The 18,806-nt window shown below is 40.4% G+C and overlaps 1 protein-coding gene across 3 annotated transcripts in view; it reads left to right on the forward strand.

Annotated features, from left to right (window-relative positions):
- Positions 1-18,535, forward strand: part of ARHGAP42 (Rho GTPase activating protein 42) — a 258,025-nt gene extending 239,490 nt beyond the window's left edge. For 2 of the 3 annotated variants that reach the window (XM_040976847.1, XM_040976849.1), the window contains 7 exons: positions 1,159-1,318; positions 2,285-2,429; positions 3,937-4,317; positions 4,706-4,862; positions 5,866-5,928; positions 16,855-16,934; positions 17,924-18,535. In XM_040976847.1, coding sequence (XP_040832781.1) covers positions 1,159-1,318; positions 2,285-2,429; positions 3,937-4,317; positions 4,706-4,862; positions 5,866-5,928; positions 16,855-16,934; positions 17,924-18,012 — 1,075 coding nt within the window. In that variant the 3' untranslated portion in view covers positions 18,013-18,535. The remainder of the gene's footprint in view (positions 1-1,158; positions 1,319-2,284; positions 2,430-3,936; positions 4,318-4,705; positions 4,863-5,865; positions 5,929-16,854; positions 16,935-17,923) is intronic. The other variant, XM_040976848.1, reaches the window with a different exon arrangement.
- Positions 18,536-18,806: the final 271 nt, after the last annotated feature.

Raw genomic sequence — 18,806 nt, forward strand, 5'->3', positions numbered from 1 at the left:
GCCACCAGGATTAGAATTGGTGCCCATATGGGATCCCGGGCGTACAAGGCGAGGACCTTAACCACTGCGCCACTGCGTCGGGCCCCCAATGTCTTTTCATATGATTTTCATTAGTAGATTGTCTAGTATATATTAAACAATATGTGATGTGTAATATTTAAAAATAGCTTGGAAAGAAGCTCTTGTTACTATGAGTGCCTGCCTAGTTAGTGTCCTCTTGGACATAAGGGGAAACTTTAGTTAATATGACAATCTGCTCTTGCTGTCCTATATCAGGAATTGGTGAGTTATCCAAAATCCTGTTTCTCATAAAATATTACTGTTGGTTATAACATGTAGTTAGTGATGTATCCTCAGACAGACACTGCGTGATCTTGTGCTGTAAACCTTCTTAAAATGTTATGATCTAACAGCATTTCTGGGAATGAGACACAAAGATCAGTGGTTATAATACTTGAAGATTATTCAAATGAATAAAGTATCCCTTAAAAATTATCCAGTTACCAGAAATAGCCAGGTAGAAACCAGCTCTTTCTCTCTCTCTCTGTTTTTCTTTCTCATTTTTCCTATTTCTTTACCTCTTAAAGTAAATGAAACTATTTCTTAAAACAAACAAAATAAAGAGCACCTCTGTCTCCAATTTGCCATGACTTCAAATCATTATTTTTACTTTAAAAGCTTCTGAGGTTTTTGTTGTTGTTTGTTTGTTGTTTTGCTTTTTTGTATGTTTTTTAATATGTCTAATAGGGATAACGGATTTGAGTAAGCAATGCCTGGTAATAGTTTCTCAATAATTTTGATGAGTCAGAATATAATTGCAGTCAGCCTATTATTATTTATATATCCTCAAGGAAGGCATAGTAGCATAGAAAATGCCAAATAGCCAATCATCTCTTTAGGATAATTGCCCTCACGTTAGGAAGTCAGAATGTCTTTCCATGAATGGATAAGCCCAGCCAAGTGCTTACTATGTTATCTAATGTTAACTTTTTGCATCTGCTTAGGCTAATATACCTTTTTATGCCATTTGGGAATTGCTAAAAGTGACTGTGAATATTAGGTATATTTATCATTTCCAATGTAAAGAATTGGATAGAAAATATTTTATAATCTTGAAACATTGAACTTAAAGATATTTCTGTTTCTCTTTATCTGCAGAGTATCACTACACAGCCAACAAAATCTCATGACTGTCTCAAATCTTGGTGTTATCTTTGGCCCAACTCTAATGAGGGCACAGGAAGAAACTGTGGCTGCCATGATGAATATTAAATTTCAGAATATTGTGGTTGAAATCCTGATAGAGCACTATGAAAAGGTGCGCTCAATGTGTGTGTCTAAATGTCAGCTTCTAACTGCTTCCTCAAATCCTTCGAGTAATTTTTTGCTTTTCTTCTACATCATTCACTTGTCAGGGTTTTCTGTTAGCATTTTTGTAATCATCATTCACATTCAGAGAACACTTGAGAATCCTTGTGAGCTTTTCTTTCTACTCTTCTGAAATGAGATTCTTAGTTATGCAGTACAGATAGCATTCTAAGTAGAAAAAAATAATAAACTAGAAAATAGATTATCAAAGTCTTCCTAAGGTGTTTTCTTTAGTTTTAGTTTTTAATGGGATCTAGAAATAACTATGCAAAAGAGAAGCTGTGAAAATCAAAATAGAGATGCAAAGCAAATTGAGCCGTTCATACTCCACGTGTGACTCATCTGGTCCTGTCGTGAGAGACAGAGCGTGCCCTCTCCTAGTTCCCTTGTGCTCCCTGAAGGGTGTCCTGGTGACAGGCCAAGCTTGCAGGTTCTGTTGAAGCCCACCAGCTCATGGCTGCATCCAGTCGCTGCACTTATCCCTCCATCTGTAGCTGTGATACTCTGACAGCTCAGAGCTAGCCACACACCAACACCCGCTCCTGAGAAGCAAGGGGTCCTGCAGCTGGAGAAAGAATCCACAGGGAGCGACTAGCCCTTGGCTTGCGTCCTTCAGAGCATGAAGGTGGAAAGAGAATATTACAGTAAAAGCAACCCAGTGTGTCTTGACATGGGCATTGGCTTGTATTGGAAATATTTCTTAGAATTGGAAGACCCTCTGAATTACTACTGCAGTGTGAGTGACAATGAAGAAAACCCAGAGAAGAAACACTAAACATTGTAAATGAAAAGGAGTTTTGTTATTAAGCATCTTGTGAAGCTCTCAGATTATTCAGTAGCTCTCAAAGCTTATTTTTCACTGATAATGGCAATTTCATGCTCTTCTTGACCTGAGCTCGTTTTTCTTCCTTTGTAGATTTTTCACACTGCCCCCGACCCAAACATTCCTCTTCCTCAGCCACAGTCTCGATCTGGATCCCGAAGGACACGTGCCATCTGCCTCTCCACAGGCTCTCGGAAGCCCAGGGGCAGGTATACCCCATGCCTGGCAGAGCCGGACAGTAAGTGCGCCCCACCGTGGGAAGATGCGTTCTTCATTCTGTCACTCAATGTTCTCTCACTTCTTCAGCAATTAGGCAGAGCTAGAAGATGTTCTTATCAATTCTCTTTCCTCGGCAACTCCACTTTTCTTAGTGGTATATCCACGTACTGGGAAGAAAGTTTCATGGACAAGTAAATTCATTATTGACTGCAAAGGGGAAAAATAGTTTACTGAATGCCCTTTTCTCTGCATCTGTTCTTAAGTACATTGAGTGCTGTGTGGTAGGAGATTTTGTGCTGTTGTCAAGGGGGAGGAGAAGAAAGCAAAAGGAAGTCTGACTGAAGCATCATTTTCTTTCACATTATGTTCTTAAAGCATCTCTTGGGTATCAAAGTGTCTGAAAGAGAAAAGAAATAAAAGGAAAACTGACACAGCACCTCACCATTAAGTCATTCTGAACAAAGCCCCAAAATTATGTGAGTCTCAGCTTAGATCCAGGGTATTTGTTACCATTTTATTTTATTTGTCTTATTATTAAATATTTATTCGTTTTTATTTGAGAGGCAGATTTACAGAGAGAGAAGGAGAAGGAAAGAAAGAAAGCACTTCCTTCCTGTTTCATTCCTCAAATGGCCAAATGGCTGATCCGAAGCCAGGAGCTTTTCTGGGTTTCCTGTGTGGATCTAGAGACCCAAGGACCTGATACCCTCCACTGCTTTCCCAGGCCACAGGCAGGGAGCTGAATTGAAATGGGCAACCAGGCACCCAAATGGTACTGCAGGCAAAGGATTAGCTTACTAAGCCATCATACTGGCCCTTCCCAATTTATTTTGTATTCCTCTGAAGTCCTCAACTTTTTCCCACAGATAATATTTTAATAGGAAATACAATCTAGTGATTTTTAAATTTAGATACATCGGACTACAATATTACAGTTTCTTCGACTTTACTTGTATCTTTCTTTTAGGACTATTTAAAAAAAAAAAAAACTCAGTTTAATAGCCAGTGTCTTCTGTTGCTGTATTCTTCATAAAAAATGGGAAAAAATCCTTTCTTTGAAAATGTTGAGCCACTCATAATTTGCTGCAGATATTTAATGGCACTTTTGAATGAGGAAGAACCCAAGTACATTGTAACTCAGAATCACCTGTCATCAGTAAGGCCAAGGAAGGCAGAAACATGTCTTTAATATACCTCCTTTCATTGATTTCTTGTAATATCTGCAGTAAATCTTACTTCTTTTATTTCTGAGCCCTGTTTCAGAACCAAACATCTGAACTCAGGTCAGCTCACTAATACTTCAAGAAATAATGCTCTTACACAGGGTCAGTTAGGTCATATGTGTGTATAAAATCTCCCCGTGTCTGCCAAGTTCGAATGCGCACTATTCAGGCCTGAGGTCAGTGCTCACAGCTGATAAAGGCCTCGGTATCAGTGAGCACGTGGTAAACTGAAAACAGGTTTTCTGGGAGCACTGTTAGCTACTAATAACTTGATTTTTGTGTGTCACTCCTGCATCTCCCAAGGTGATTCCTATAGCAGCAGCCCCGACAGCACACCCATGGGTAGCATTGAGTCTCTCTCCTCGCACTCCTCTGAACAGAACAGCACCACCAAGTCAGCTTCCTGCCAGCCCCGGGAGAAGTCTGGAGGCATTCCCTGGATTGCAACACCGTCATCTTCCAATGGACAGAAGAGCCTTGGTCTCTGGACCACCAGTCCTGAGTCAAGTTCTAGAGAAGATGCAACCAAAACAGATGTGGAATCCGACTGCCAGAGTGTCGCGTCAGTCACTAGCCCCGGGGATGCTTCCCCACCCATAGACCTCATCAAGAAAGGGCCCTATGGACTGACAGGGCTCAAGAGAGCCTCCGCGTCCTCCCTCAGGTCCATCTCTGCCGCGGAAGGTAAGCCAGAGCAGGGCTTGTGCAAGAGGTCACTGTCTCAGTGTCACTTGAGAAATTATGCAGCATGAGTAGGCCCGGATCAGGCTAATGTTGAAGAAGGTAATGATGCTTATCTCCTTGTTCCTGAGCTTGGGTCTAAAAATTTCTGTGTGCTGTGACATTTTTCCCGAATCCTTCCATCTCTGTGAGGTACTGCCCTTGTAATTATTGTGGATTTTGATATCCTTGAGTGATGGGCTTCTGTGCTCAAAAGAACATTCTGTACCTTCTCTATTAGGCTGAAAGATAAATGCTTCCTTTTGTTGTGTTATTCCTTTTTGGTGTTGCTATTATTTTGGCTAATAACACCTTACCTATTTCCTTGGGGCTTTTTCTTTCTGTTTTCAAGGAAACAAGAGCTACAGTGGATCCATTCAAAGCTTAACTTCCATAGGCTCCAAAGAGACACCCAAAGCCACACCAAACCCAGACTTGCCTCCAAAAATGTTCAGGAGGTTAAGGCTAGACACTGCTTCAAGCAATGGTTATCAGCGACCTGGCTCAGTGTAAGTGAAAATTGGACTTTGTTGTAGTACAGGGAAGCAGAGGGGGTGAGTGTGTCCAAAAGAACCCTTAGAAATCCCACTAAGAGCCTCATCTATAGGGTGAATACAGTCACCTTCTTTAGGACTCTGTAGTTCTTCTGAAGTGTGATGTGAAGACCATCTCAGGCAGTGGCACTTCAAGCACGTTTCCTTAGCAGCAGGGATATGGCTTAAGATAAGGACATGATGATGACTTTGAAACTAGAAGCCCCTTCATTTGAAAGCTACGATAACTATCATACAATGACTGTCAGTCTCAGATCTCAGCTCTCTTATTGCAGATACAGCTGCATCATAGCCTGTGAACGATGCTCTTGTCTCCTCTCTATCCTGGGCCTTGTCTTCTTGACCCTTCATGGATAAGTACAGACTGGTAGAGAACAAGGAATAGCTAAGACAGCAGTAGGGAAGTACCTGTGATCAAAAAGAACAGCCGGAAGTGTGGAAGTTTGAGTCTACTGATACAGTTACGGGCCACACTTTTAGAGTTTGCCTTGACCCGTTTGCAGGAAATGGGTCAAAATATTTAGCAAATGCCTGAGATAATGTACAGTTTTTTCATAGCTATCAGAAGGAATAGCAGTTCTCCTGGCTTAGCTTTTCTGTTCTCTCCTCGAGGCTCCACGGGCATCAGTAACATGCTGCCAGCAGCGCAGTGAGAGACAATGTTCCTTCCCTTTATTGTTCCCTTGGTTTGAAGTTTAAAAAGGATGAGACTGTTGAAAATCCCCAGGGAAGATAGCTGTTGCTTCCTTAGACTTTGATACTCTGATACTCCGTGAGCTGGAGATAAGAATTAAAAAGTGTTCACAGGAAAGCTTAGAAGAATTAAAATCCAGATCTAGTTTTCAGGATGCTTCTTCTTTTTTTTTTTTTTTACCTTGAAGGGGAGAATACTAAATTGGCACCTTGAGTCGAATTATTTTCAATGAGAAAAATTGTTTGCACAATTGTTTTTTTTCAGAGTGGCAGCAAAGGCCCAGCTATTTGAAAATGCTGGTTCGCTAAAGCCAGTTTCTTCTGGGCGGTAAGTCCTCACATCCTTTAAACACATTCAAAGCCATACACACTGATTGTTGCGCAGGACTGACCGTGGCGTCCATTGGCCCGTCATGGGAGGTCGTATCTGATTGGCATTTAGCATCCCAGATTGTTACCAACAATTCCTCTGCCAGAAACTTCCCAGAAGGATTATAAATAAATAGATTTCCCAAAACAAAGTATTTCCATAATCTTGCGTGCACCTTTGATCACCATTTTGGGGACAATTTCAAAAGTATGTTTTTCTTGATAAAGTTACCTAACATTTCCTGGAAAAATTCTCATGGGCATCCATCAAAAACTTTGTTTATTCTTAAGGACCACTGAGGTATTGTGGAGCTAATTGCCCCAGGCGCCTCTGTGTTTTAAGTACAAGGTTCACTCAGGGTTTCTAACCTTTCCATTGTTGAAGAATCTGAGTTATTACATCTTGCTGCTGCTATTAATGTGCTTGCATTTGAAGTCCCTGCTTTCTTTGTTTCTTGTCCTTTTTCCTGACTTTTTCTTTCCTTCTTTTTTGTTTGTTGTGTCACTTAATTAATAGAATTTCCTCAAGATGGGATTGTGTGTGTGTGTGTGTGTGTGTGTGTGTGTGTGTGTGTGTGTGTGTGTGTACCATCAGTAGCCATTCCAAGTAGGATTTAGTAAGTGCTTGTTAAAAAAAAAAAAACATAAACAGAACTTGAAGTTTTGAGTTTCCCTTTGGAAACTGATGCATTTTGGAGCTAAGCTTCCTTTTCTAAAACATTGAGACTTTGAAGTAATCAAAAATAATCCTGATTAAAATTATTGTACCAGAGGCTGACATTGCAGCATAGCCAGTAAAGCCACTACCTGGGCCGTCACTGTCCCACTGGGTGCCAGTTTGTGTCCCAGATATTCTACTTCTTTTTTTTTTCCAATTACAAAAATGTTTGCCTCTTTTTTTCCATTTCTTTATTGTTATTATGATTTTAGGGTACAGATGCATAGGCCCTGGGCTTTTCTCTACACGCTCCCCAAACCCCCGTCTCCCCCCTGACCGAGTTCCCATATCATTACAACAGTATAGTCAGTTCCTCAGAAACAGTCATAAGTCCGTCACTGCAGGCATGGACAGTGCAGAGTCCAGCATCCCATTGTCAAGGCACATCCAACAGTTTCACAGGGGGCCCATCCTCGATGTGCAAGTAGAGATGCACACTGCACTGTGTCCTCACATGTGGATGTGACAGTGTCCACTACACAGTCACTATACATCCCCTCAAGTGAAAAGCCACAACAAAATCAACAACAGGAAGAAAAGCAGAAATTTACAATGCCGTTAAGTTAAATAACATGCTACTGAAGGATCAGTGTGTTGCTAAAGAAATGAAAATCAAGAACCTTCTTGAAGAAAATGGTGCTACTTTTGAGGAAAAAAAAAAAGTATTTTGAAGAAATGAAAACAAAATCAAAAAAAATCAAAATCCATGAGATATAGTTTCTGCTGATCTTTGTTGATGAAATGTATCTCCTATAGGCAAATAGATGGGTTTTGTTTTTTAATCCATTCTACTAATCATCATGTTTGACTGATGAGTTTAAGCCATTTACATTCAGGATTGATATAAATACGTGGTAATTTGGTACTGTCATTTAGCAATGGGACGTTCATTGATTTAGTCTTCTGTTATTTACTGGGATGTTGTTCACATTTGCCTTTGATTTTGGTGGGCACTATTCCTGTTCTCTGTCAAGGGAACATCTTTAAGTACCATTTGCAGGGCAGGTTTTGAACAGACTATTTCCTGTGTGACAGATTCTTTAAATTCCTGCATGTGCTTCTTATTGTTGTAAGAAGTGTTTTGAATTCTGTGTCCCCCATTTTCTCGATATCTTCTTCAAAAGCTTTTGCTCCTTTGCAGGAAGTCTTCAGTAATATTCATCGTGCCTTTGTCTCTTCTTTTACTCTTGGTCATTGTACTTCTGGTTAGCAGATTCTGCTCCTTGGGGCAGATTTCTAAACTGTGTCACCCACATGTCTAGAATTTGATTTTACTGATTGTGGTTGGTACCCAGTTCTTTGTTTGCAGTCACTTGTGCCACTCCTTCCAGTGAGTTCCAGGTCTGGGGTTCTTATGTTAAATTTCTAGCATGGTCTTTGTAGCGCCAATTCCTGGCTCAACACTCTCCCCCTCCTATGATCCTTTCCTGGGGCCGCACCATTATCTGTACAACCTTTCTCCAACTTCTGGTTCAAAAAGTCCCCAGAGTTAGGGAGATACTAGCTGTTCTAAATAGCTAGGTTGGTGGTGGTGCTGATCTTGCAGGAACCTGCTGGCCATTAGGTCTGAGGATCACCGGGACCTATTTTGAGTTGTAAGATGCCAAAGTCTGTATTATTTTCCCTGTGGAACCAGTGCAGTGCTCTGTGCTGGAGGTGAGTTCACTCCCAGCTCAGTGCATGTGCAGCTCCCTGCAGTCTGGAACAGACTGGCACCACAGTGTACAAAATAGCGCCTGATGTGCCACTCGTGGAGTTCTGGATCTGCTGGCCATTAGGTCTGGAGCTACCCAGACCTGTTTTGGGTGAAATCCATAGGAAGCAACATCATTGCAATTCATTGAGCCAGAAATGATTTTTCCTCCCAGCTCAGTGCATGCACAGTTCTGCCCCATAGCCTTTGCCTCCCTACACAAGATGTCACCAAATGTGGCTTTACTGGGTGGTGTATGCTGTGAAATCCACTCTGTTCCCACACCTCCTGTTTCCTCTGTCTCTACTCCTGGTCAAATCAAACGAACCAGCAGGACGGGTAGTTCTTTGTCTGGGCTCACCTACTGAGCTCTCAGTCAACTTCCATTTCCACTTGGTTGCTGGTGGAGTTCTGGCCACCGGCGGAATTCAGATCACTGCTCACTAAATACTGCTGGGCTATCTGGTCACTGCACCAGCAACCCGCTGTCTCCGTTGATTTGCCATGTCTGTCAGTCTCCAGGTGGCCCTCTGCCATCAGTCTGTCCTCTCCTACTCCTGGAATGTGCCCTCTCTGCTTTACCCTGGCTAATGTTCTTTGTTTAAATGTGGCCTTACCTTATTCTGCCATCTTCCAGATATTCCACTTCTAATCCAGGTCCATGCTAATGGCCTGTGGCAATCAATAGAAGACTCAAGTACTGGGGCCCTTGCCACCCACAAAGAAAACATAATGAATTTTCATCAATCTTTTCCATGTATGCAGACTTTTTTTTTTGAATAAGCATTTAGTATGTACTGATTGAAGGGAGTCACTGCCTTCAAATTCTACCTAGTTTTGCCTAAAGCCTAGTAAGGATCCTTGTATATTCGTTTTCAGGTTTTAACTCCACTGAGTGAAGCCAACTTTGATCTGTTGGTGGGGTGGTGATCAGTGCCTTGCATAGATACAGCAGATATCTAAGTACTATTATGCTTCTTATCTCTGTGCACAGAATCTTTGTCGTCTTCCTTTTAAGCAAAGAATGGTAAAAGCGAAGCCCCATACAAGCCAGAGCAAGCGTCATTTCTCTGAGACTGAAATCATTTTTAAAGTTTAATGTAAGGAATGTTAACCTTGCTACTTCTATCTGTTGTGCAGTATTTGAATTGATCCACTAGATGGAGCGCCTTCCTTAGAAAACTGCAAAGAGAAGCTGCCTGCTTGGTAAAAAGAGTCAAGCCAAAGGACTGGTCCCGTCACCCCATAGATACCAAAGTCCAAAGATACCCAAGTCTCTTAATTAAAATGACATAGCATTACCATATAGCCTGTGCACATCTTCCTTTATAACTCGAATCATATGCAGATCACGTAAGATATCTGCTACAATGTACATGATATATAAATACTTGCTATACTGTATGATTTAGGAAGTAATGCCAAAAGGAAAATCTGTCTGTGTTCAGTGTGGATGCATTTTGTTTTCAATATTTTCAGTCTGTGTTTGGTTAAACCTGTGGATGTGAAACTTACAGATATGAAGGGCCAACTGTATTTTTATCTCTCAGAACTTTAGGTAAATAAACTGTTAGTGATATAAAGCAGAAAGTTGTTGCATCATAAAGATCTATTCAGGTGTGTAACAATAAGCCTCGGCAATTTTAATGCACTTTCATTTCTGAATACTCTGCTTCTGGCAGGCGTTAGGACGGACTGAGAGCTCCTCCACCTCGGTCTTCAGCATGTCAGTCTTCCTCTGCCATCCGGTCCGCGGTAACTTTTGGACTGTGTGTAGGTTTTCACCAAGAGAGGCTTAGTAGAACATGAATTTTGGTTTACCACTTCCCAGTTGTGTAACCTGGTAGCTACATACTTCAGTCATCTATTTTGTTTATTTATATAATGAAGTTCTTAAGTCTGAGTTTACCAAAACAATACAGAGTAATTCACTTGGCACGAGTGGTGAAAGCTCTGTGGATTGTCTCTACATTAATAGGCAGGATCACTATACTTATTGCTGAAACTGCTTACCTAAGACATTCAGTTCTCTACTGTGTTAACAGTATTCTAAAGGTAACTGCTAGTAGTTATCTGGTAGTGTTTTACATGATTAAATAAACCAAAACAACAGGCAGAAGTTGAGGACATTTTCATAACTCAGCTGCTGCAATGCCTAGCTCATATTCTTTCTGCAAAGCTAAGAATCACCCCTAGATCGTGCTATTCGAAGTAGTAGTAGGAAGATTAACCATGTTTGGAAAAGTGACATATTGGGAGGTTTTGGTGAATGGACCTGAACAACAGAAAAATAATGCCACTGGGAGTCATTGTAGACTAGATGTTATTACCCAAAGAGCAATGTGCTGGAAGAGATCAAGATTTTTCCATGAATTTGTGGAGCAGGGAGAACAGCAACCATGTAGAATTCAGTGGTAAGATATTTGTTGCATTTAGGAAAGTAGCAAAATATGAAAAGCAGTGAGATTCTGATGAAGAGGGTAGGTTGATAGCTGCCTTGATCTTGAGAATAATGTGCAGAACATTCCATGTTTCATAGTATCAGTTTTGTACATAGGTGGGGAGAATGGCAAGTTTGGGCCATAGGGTTTGAGAAGCCTGCATGACAAGCTCAGAGAGGCTTTAGAAAGATGCATCTAGAAGCAGAATAGTGTTTCAGACTGATGCCCCTTGAGAAACTTATAACAGCAGTTACACTGCCTAGCTGACGCAGAGGAAACCTAGCATTGGGAATTTATTGATGAAAAAGGAAATTATGGCTAAACCTTGGTCTTTTGAAGATGATTTTCCTTGAAGTGTTTTTATCATTATTGTTAGTAGCAGTGGTTTCATGTAAAGAAGAGTGTTAAGCAGTGCTCAGGAAGACAAGGCAAGGCCTGCACTAGTAGAATTTTTTAAAAATGTCAAGGAAACAGGAGAGGAGGCTGGATGAACTGCTAAGATAAAACTGAAGATCTGTAAGACAGCATTCTCGGTGCAGTGGGAAAGATTACGCTGTAAGACTTATTTTTGAGGGTTTGTTTATTCATTTTTATTTATTTGAAAGGCAGATGATAAAGAGGGAGACCTCCCATCACCTGCGTCACTTCCCAAATACTCACAAATGGATTGGGCTGGGACAGGATGAAGTCATAAGACAGGAGCTCAGGGGACTCAGGCGCCACCGCTGTCATCTGCTGCCTGCCAGGCACATGATCAAGTTGCTAGATCAGAGCTGGAAGCAGGACCCGGGCTCAGGCACACTCATATGGGATGTGGGCAACTCAAGTGCTGTTCCAACATGCTACACCACAACACTTAACATCCTACAAGTATTTGGCCTAAGACCAGTTAGAACCCTGTATAGGATCGGAATCCCAGCTCTGCTGCTGAAGACTGAGTTCAGAATTGAGGGAACTGACTGAGAATTGAGAGCTTGGGTTGTTAAAAACACTCACACATTGCTATTTTAATTGAAGTTTTGAATCAATACTACTATAACTAAAAATCACAAAAATAAAGTCCAATATAGTGTTGTACCCAATGAATTTTGAAAGAGTTTTTAGTCCTCAAACGCATACGTATCTTTTTTTTTTTTAAGTTTCATTTCATGTTATAAGACGCAGTTTCACAGGCTCTGGGATTCCCCCAACCCCTCCCCGTACCCTCCCCCCATGGTGATTCCTCCACTTTGTTGCAGTTCAAATCCAGTCATGATTCTTTCATTGCAAGTATGTACCATGCATAGACTCCAGCATCTTATTGTCCAAATAAATTCAACAGTTTCCTGGGGAGACCATTTCTGGTCTAAAAGCGGAGCTGGCAGAATATCATCCCGACCAATGAAAAGCCACAACATATCATCAACAACAGTTTACAAAATTATGGAGTTAATTGACATGGTATTGAGTGACTGATATGGTAGAAAAAGTAAGTTCTTAACCACATCCTGTGACTACTTCATTGACATTTCAATATAAGGTACACATATGTATCTTATAAGATAAGACCCCAAAAACACCATTACGCATGCTAAGAAAGAAAAGAAATAATTTTGGATTTTAAGGAATACTCGAATGTTTTCTTCTTTAAGAAAATATGCAGAATACTAGTAAACTAAAAGATAAACAGTCTCTGTAATATCATTAATTGGAGGGTATTACTACCAAATTTTGGTGCACAAACTTCTAATCTTATCTCTACAATGGTCTCAAAGTTTTTGTTCTCAGGGCATCTTTATATGCTTAAGAATATCCGAAGAGCTTTTGTTTATTGGGTTCTATTTATTGATATTTGTGTATGAAATTAATGATTTTTTTTTTTGGAAAGACGGGGACTTCAGTGGTTCACTCCCCCAATCCCCTCTGCAGCTAGAGTTGAGCTAGACGGGAGCGAGCAGTGTGGCATTCATTCTCGGTCTCCCATATGGCTGGCAGGGATCCAAGTACATGAGGCACCACCTGTTCCTTCACAAGGTGGACATCAGCAAGAATCTGGAATAGATGCAGAGCTGGGACTTGAAGTCAGAAACTATATTGTAGGATGTGGGCATCCGACCCAGCACTGTAACCACAAAGCTAAATGTCTACTTTGTAGTAGAAACTTAAACTGAATCTTTAAAAATGTTTCTTATTTAAAATAAGAATGAACCCATTATGTATTAGCAAAATAGCATATTTTCATAAAAAAGTATTTGCGTAAAAGGAAGTTCAGTCTTAGATTTTTGCAGATCCTTCTAATATCTGACAGAATTCAAAACAAATGGGATATATAGGGCCCGGCGGCGTGGCCCAGCAGCTAAAGTCCTCGCCTTGAACACAGTGGGATCCCATATGGGCGCAGGTTCTAATCCCGGCAGCTCTGCTTCCCATCCAGCTCCCTGCTTGTGGCCTGGGAAAGCAGTTGAGGACAGCCCAATGCCTTGGGACCCTGCATTTGCGTGTGGGATACCTGGAAGAAGTTCCTGGATCCTGGCTTCGGATCTGCATAGCATCGGCCGTTGCGCTCACTTGGGGAGTGAATCATCGGGTGGAAGATCTTGCTCTCTGTCTCTCCTCCTCTCTGTATATCTGACTTTCCAATAAATAAATAAATCTTTAAAAAAAAAAGAATTACTCTGATAAACACACTAGAATAATCTATGGAGATGCTATGTCACCATAGTAACCAACACAGAATAGTTGCTAATTAAAATTTTTGAATGAATGGATAAAATACCTCTTTTTAACCTAGAAATACTTGTTACTTTTCCACTTCATTTTCAAGTGAGTTACAGTATATGTGGCTTATCATTCTTCTTGCTGAAAGTAAAGTTCTTTAGCCTTGAGACAGCCAATACCTGTGCAGATATCCAAGCTGGTCATGGCCAGTGTTTGTTGAAAAAAAAGAAAAATATGAATCCAGCAGGTGCCAAATTTTGACAAATCTCCAAACAATGACCAAGAAGCAAACACCATGCTCATTAGCAAATTGTCATGGGTCATTTAGAAGTCACTGTAAGAATAAGCCTGTAAATATTTTTGCCTGACACACAAGCACGGCTTCTTGGCGTGCAGTTGTGCACAGTGTTATGTGTAGTTACAGTCGAGCAGTTCATGTGTGCCTCTGCCCTTCGTGAAGTCTTATATGCTTAGATTGCCGTTTTTATTTCTAGATCGTATTCTCATGTAGTGTACCATTAGATCCATCCTTTTTTTCCTGTTAGAAATGAAACTTGTACTACTATACAGAGTGTGTGTGTGTGTGTGTGTTCATTAAGTGGCCCTCCAGAAAATGGATCAGTTTTGTTGAATGTTGTCTTTCTTTTAAATTTAAGATAAGCATTGGTGAATTTTGCACACTGACCCTTTCAGGCCCCTGTCAGGCTTTTCATCAGCATTAGACAGCTTTGAGAATTAGGAGCGCGGCTTGCGAACAGGGCATTTTTGCAATGAGGAGAAATGGCTTTTAGGCGGTGCAGTCATTACCTTACTCTCCCATGTAGTAAGAAGTAGGATATTGAAAACCCTTTTCAGGGGGATATTAGAATCTTCTGAAGAGACACAAAAGGTGACAATGCTATTTTCACATCCTCTTCAATACATATGTCAGTAAAAGAGGAAGCATTAGCTCCTGGAGAGAAAGCTGCTCAGTCACAGAGTCCACATTAAGCCATCGAAGCTGGTGATGTGTTAACACCTGGAGGTACAGATCTCAGCAGAGGGTCCTCTCTGTCTAGTCACATGTATCAGTAAGTGAAAAGTCATGACAGCATCGTGTGCTCTGTGTTGGTGATACATGTAACAATCTCAGTTCAGTCTAATTACTCTATATGTTTCTGCCCCTCCCAGCCAGTTCTGTAAAACACTGTAAGAGAAAATCATTTCGTGCCTGAAATATTAACAAGAAGAATTTGATTGTTTAAATTGTAGTTTCCCACATAATATTACAAAGACTATTCTATAAAAACCGTACCTACTACTTTGGACGTTACTTCCTTATAAATTTTAACAATTTGTTTAATTACTCAAGGAAATAATATTTTTTGAAAGAAATGTTTATATGTTTTAAGGGGAATTGTTCTGCAGCCCACTAGTGCAGACTGTTCCTCATTCTGAAAGGGTGGAGATCAGATCCAGGGGCTGCTCCAGCCGACATGAAGACGCAATGAAGCTCTGCTGCTTAGGGAGAGCCGCACATGGCAGCCACTGCAGCGTGTCTTGTTTGCACGCACACTGCTAGTCCCCAAGCAAGCACATGTTTTTTTTTTTTAAATGAATGACTTAGGTGGAAAAGGAGCCTAGAACCTATTTCCTTTTTTTTTTTCACTCTCTTCCTTAATTTTTACTGAATTACTAAATGTCTGGCATCATCTTTGGAGGTTACATTGTAGTTGGAGGATAAGATAAAAATATCAGCAATAACAACAGAATACCAGATATAAACACTGCATAGACTGGAAGTAGCAGGATGTACTCATTGCCTGGACAGCTATTTTAGAGCATGCGGTTAGGAAAGGCCTGGCCCTCAGCAGAGGGCATGAACTTTCCTAAGGATCTGGAGTTGTGAGAGAGCGCAGCTACCCAGCAGATGGCATTGAGTTCAATGAGTTTGAGGCTGAGAAAGAGGGCGAGTGGCACTGCATGGTACATGAGCAGAGGCGGGCACAAAAAGAGGGGACACAGGGTCGCTGAGGGCACACAGTTGAGAGGCCACAGTGGAAAGCCAGTTGAAGGTGTGTTACCAGGAAAGTAACATGATCTGGTGGATTTTTTAGGAACTGCCCTCTGGTTGATTTGTGCATAATAGATCCTGTGTGAATCCAAAAGAACCCTGCTGAGTGGAGGGAGCCAGTTAGTCATCCAGGCCACAGGCTTGAACTCTTCTCATGGAGGAGATAAGTGGGTGAAGTCAGAGAATCTGCAGCTTTTACCAAACTCACTGAACGTTACAGAGTAAGGAACACCTAGCCACTTGTTTAATTAGCAGCCTTAGATGAGGACATTTTTGTGTTGGCTCAAATGTTTTAAAACCAGATGTCATATAAAATTCCGAAACCTTATGACTTTTTAAATAGAGATTCTGACTACACGATGGCATTAGGATAACATTGGTTAGTAGTTAAGTGTTGGCTTCCTGTGTTTGGAGATGAGTAAGCTCTCAGAATTGCCAATGCTCCATCTCTCCCCAGCATATGCCTAACCAGAGAGCCATAGTTGGTTGCCATTTGTCATTGATTTGCCATATATACGTGTGTCGTGGCCATTCAATGTATTTACCCTACTCTGTGGGCCTTTCATTTTTTGTCTCTCGTCTCAGTCTAAAAATAAAAGGGGTTAAAAAATTTTAGTGTTCCTATTAATTTTTTTATGTTATAGCTAAAAACAAATCTACTTAGCTCACTGACAATGAAAACTAGTAGTCTTGTAAAAAAAAAAAATCTATATATTTGAAACACAAAGTGACAGAGAGGGGATAAAGTAATCTTTTATCATCTGGTTCACTCTCTAAATGGCTGCAGTAAGCCAGGGCTGGGCCAGGCTAAAGCAGGGAGACGAGAACTCAGTTCTGGTCACCCACAAGATACCAAAAGCCCAAACTGTGGGCACGTGATTGGCATGTGATTGGATTGGAAGTAAAGTAGTTGGAACTAATGTCAGCCTGTGATATGTGGTGATAGCATTTCAACTGGTAGCTGAACCCATTATGCTGTGACACTGGCCCCCATAGCAATCTTCATTACCAACCGGAACTATGTGTCATAAGCCAATGCTCATCCATGGAGGGTACTGCCTAAAAGCACAATAAGGACTTTTGTTGTAGTAGTAAGTTTGGATTTCTTGATTGTGTGGAGTTTTTGGAAAATGTACTGATATATATACTGTTATGTGCCATTTCTTATGTATATTACATTCCAGTTACAACTCAACATTGGTAGCAGTATTTAAGAAGAATTTTAAGTATGGGTATATTTGATTGAACATTGTAGTTTTTGACAAATCATCTTTCCCTTCCAGCCAAGCCAAAGCCATGTACTCCTGTAAAGCAGAGCACAGCCACGAGCTCTCCTTCCCACAAGGAGCAATATTTTCTAATGGTAAGTCCATCTTTTTCCAAAACTTGATGTTTCTCCTCTTGCAGAAGTGATCTGACTCAGTCCCCCACAGCCTGTGTTCATGAACATGTGGCATCCCTCGGGGCTCCAGTGCACTCCCTAACAGACACACACGTTTATGGGCATGCGTAGATGTCTACACCTACTTGTATGTGTGAAAAAGAGATTGCTTTATTGAGTACGTGAGTACAAAAAGCATTGCAACTTTAAAGGGGCCATGGTTTTCTGTTTTGAAAATCGGAGTGTGCCTTCAGGATTATTATTGATAAGTAACGACTTGGCGTTGCCACTTTTCCATAAATATTCCTGTTGTTTACTTTGGATTTCCTTTGTACTTTTAATAGGAGATTTTTCTGCCTTCACGTTCTTTCATATTGTTGGATTGGGATGAACCGGATATCTTGTGATATGATTGTTGCTTTTAGCCCTTGTTTATATTCCTGTGGAACTGTGGTCTTCCTACTTTTACTTGTTGAATATTATGGTTAGTGGTGAATTAAGCCTGTGATTATGGAGTGAATTAAAATTATGTCTTTGCAAAAGAGAGGAAGGAGGGGGAAGGAGGGAAGTATGGTTGTCTTCTTCAAACTGTGTCTATGAGAAACATAAAATCATTCTCTTTATATTAATAAGCTTTTCGTTTAGAAAAAAAAAAAAACCTCTTCCACAGTAGGATGTTAAAGAGACTTTTTCAAATGGAAGCTTAGTTAGGAACACGCTAACAATAGTAACTTAATGTTAAAACAGGGACCTCAGTAGGGAAAAGGATCAGACTTCTGAAAGTGATCCACTCTAAACATCAGTACTGGAGGTCGGAGGATGGCAAGGAAGAAAAAGTTTTACTTTCTTACAAAATAAAACTGGTTTATTGAGGAAGGAAATCTGAGTGTATGATTGCAATCTGTTGTGGATTTTATTACTTGAAGCTAATAGTAATTGACTGACACTTATTTCTTTCCTTATTTTTCCAGTGTACCCATCAGTGGAACCCGGCTGGTTAAAGGCAACGTATGAAGGCAAAACAGGACTAGTCCCAGAAAATTATGTGGTCTTCCTCTAATGCTCTTTAGTGGATGGCAGTATCTTCATGGTATCCATGGTGACAAATAATAAATGCTATGATTTTATCTGACGCAGATACAGGGATCAGCCCACTCAATGAAAACAATCCATTTCTATCAAGTTCTTTGCCAGCAGACTATGTAGCTCCCTTCTAATGAAAAAAAAGTGGAAAAAGTTTAAATGATCCACCAATCTTCTTTGACTGGTTTCTTATTTTAAAAATCTTTAAGTCATTCTCCATAATGTCTCTTCCATGGGATCTCAAATACTGTGCTAACATATTATCTCCCTCAAATTGGGAAACAAGAAATCTACTAATGGATTTTCAGATCTCTCCTTTACTGTCAGGCATTCTCTGAGCAACCTTGAAGTTGTTACTTAAAAATCTAATTTAAATTGTTTGTTGTAATGTTTTTCCTAAAAATATACTGGTTTTATATGTAATTGTTTCACTGGTCCTAAACATTTCAAGTTTAGTTTTTGTCCTAACATAATTTTACTTTGTTTTCAAAGTAGATGATAATGTTGACCAAGCAATAATGTATATGGTGTCTGTAAAGAAAGCCAACTTAAGTCTTACACTGATTCCACTGTGCACAAGGCATCCAGCATTCCAGACAGCTTCCATGAGTTCAGAGCAGGGATCAACAAACTGTTTCTGTCAAGAACCTACAGTACATGTTGATGGTGGATTAGATGTGGCTATGGGTCAGAGTTTCCTGACCCTTAAAGAATGTGTAAAATTGTTCTTCATAATGTTGGGATCTTTGTAAAATTTTAATACATTAACAT

Source organism: Ochotona curzoniae, unplaced genomic scaffold, assembly GCF_017591425.1.
Source record: "Ochotona curzoniae isolate NIBS_2020 unplaced genomic scaffold, NIBS_Ocur_1.0 contig_2723, whole genome shotgun sequence".
NCBI classification, from domain to species: domain Eukaryota; kingdom Metazoa; phylum Chordata; class Mammalia; order Lagomorpha; family Ochotonidae; genus Ochotona; species Ochotona curzoniae.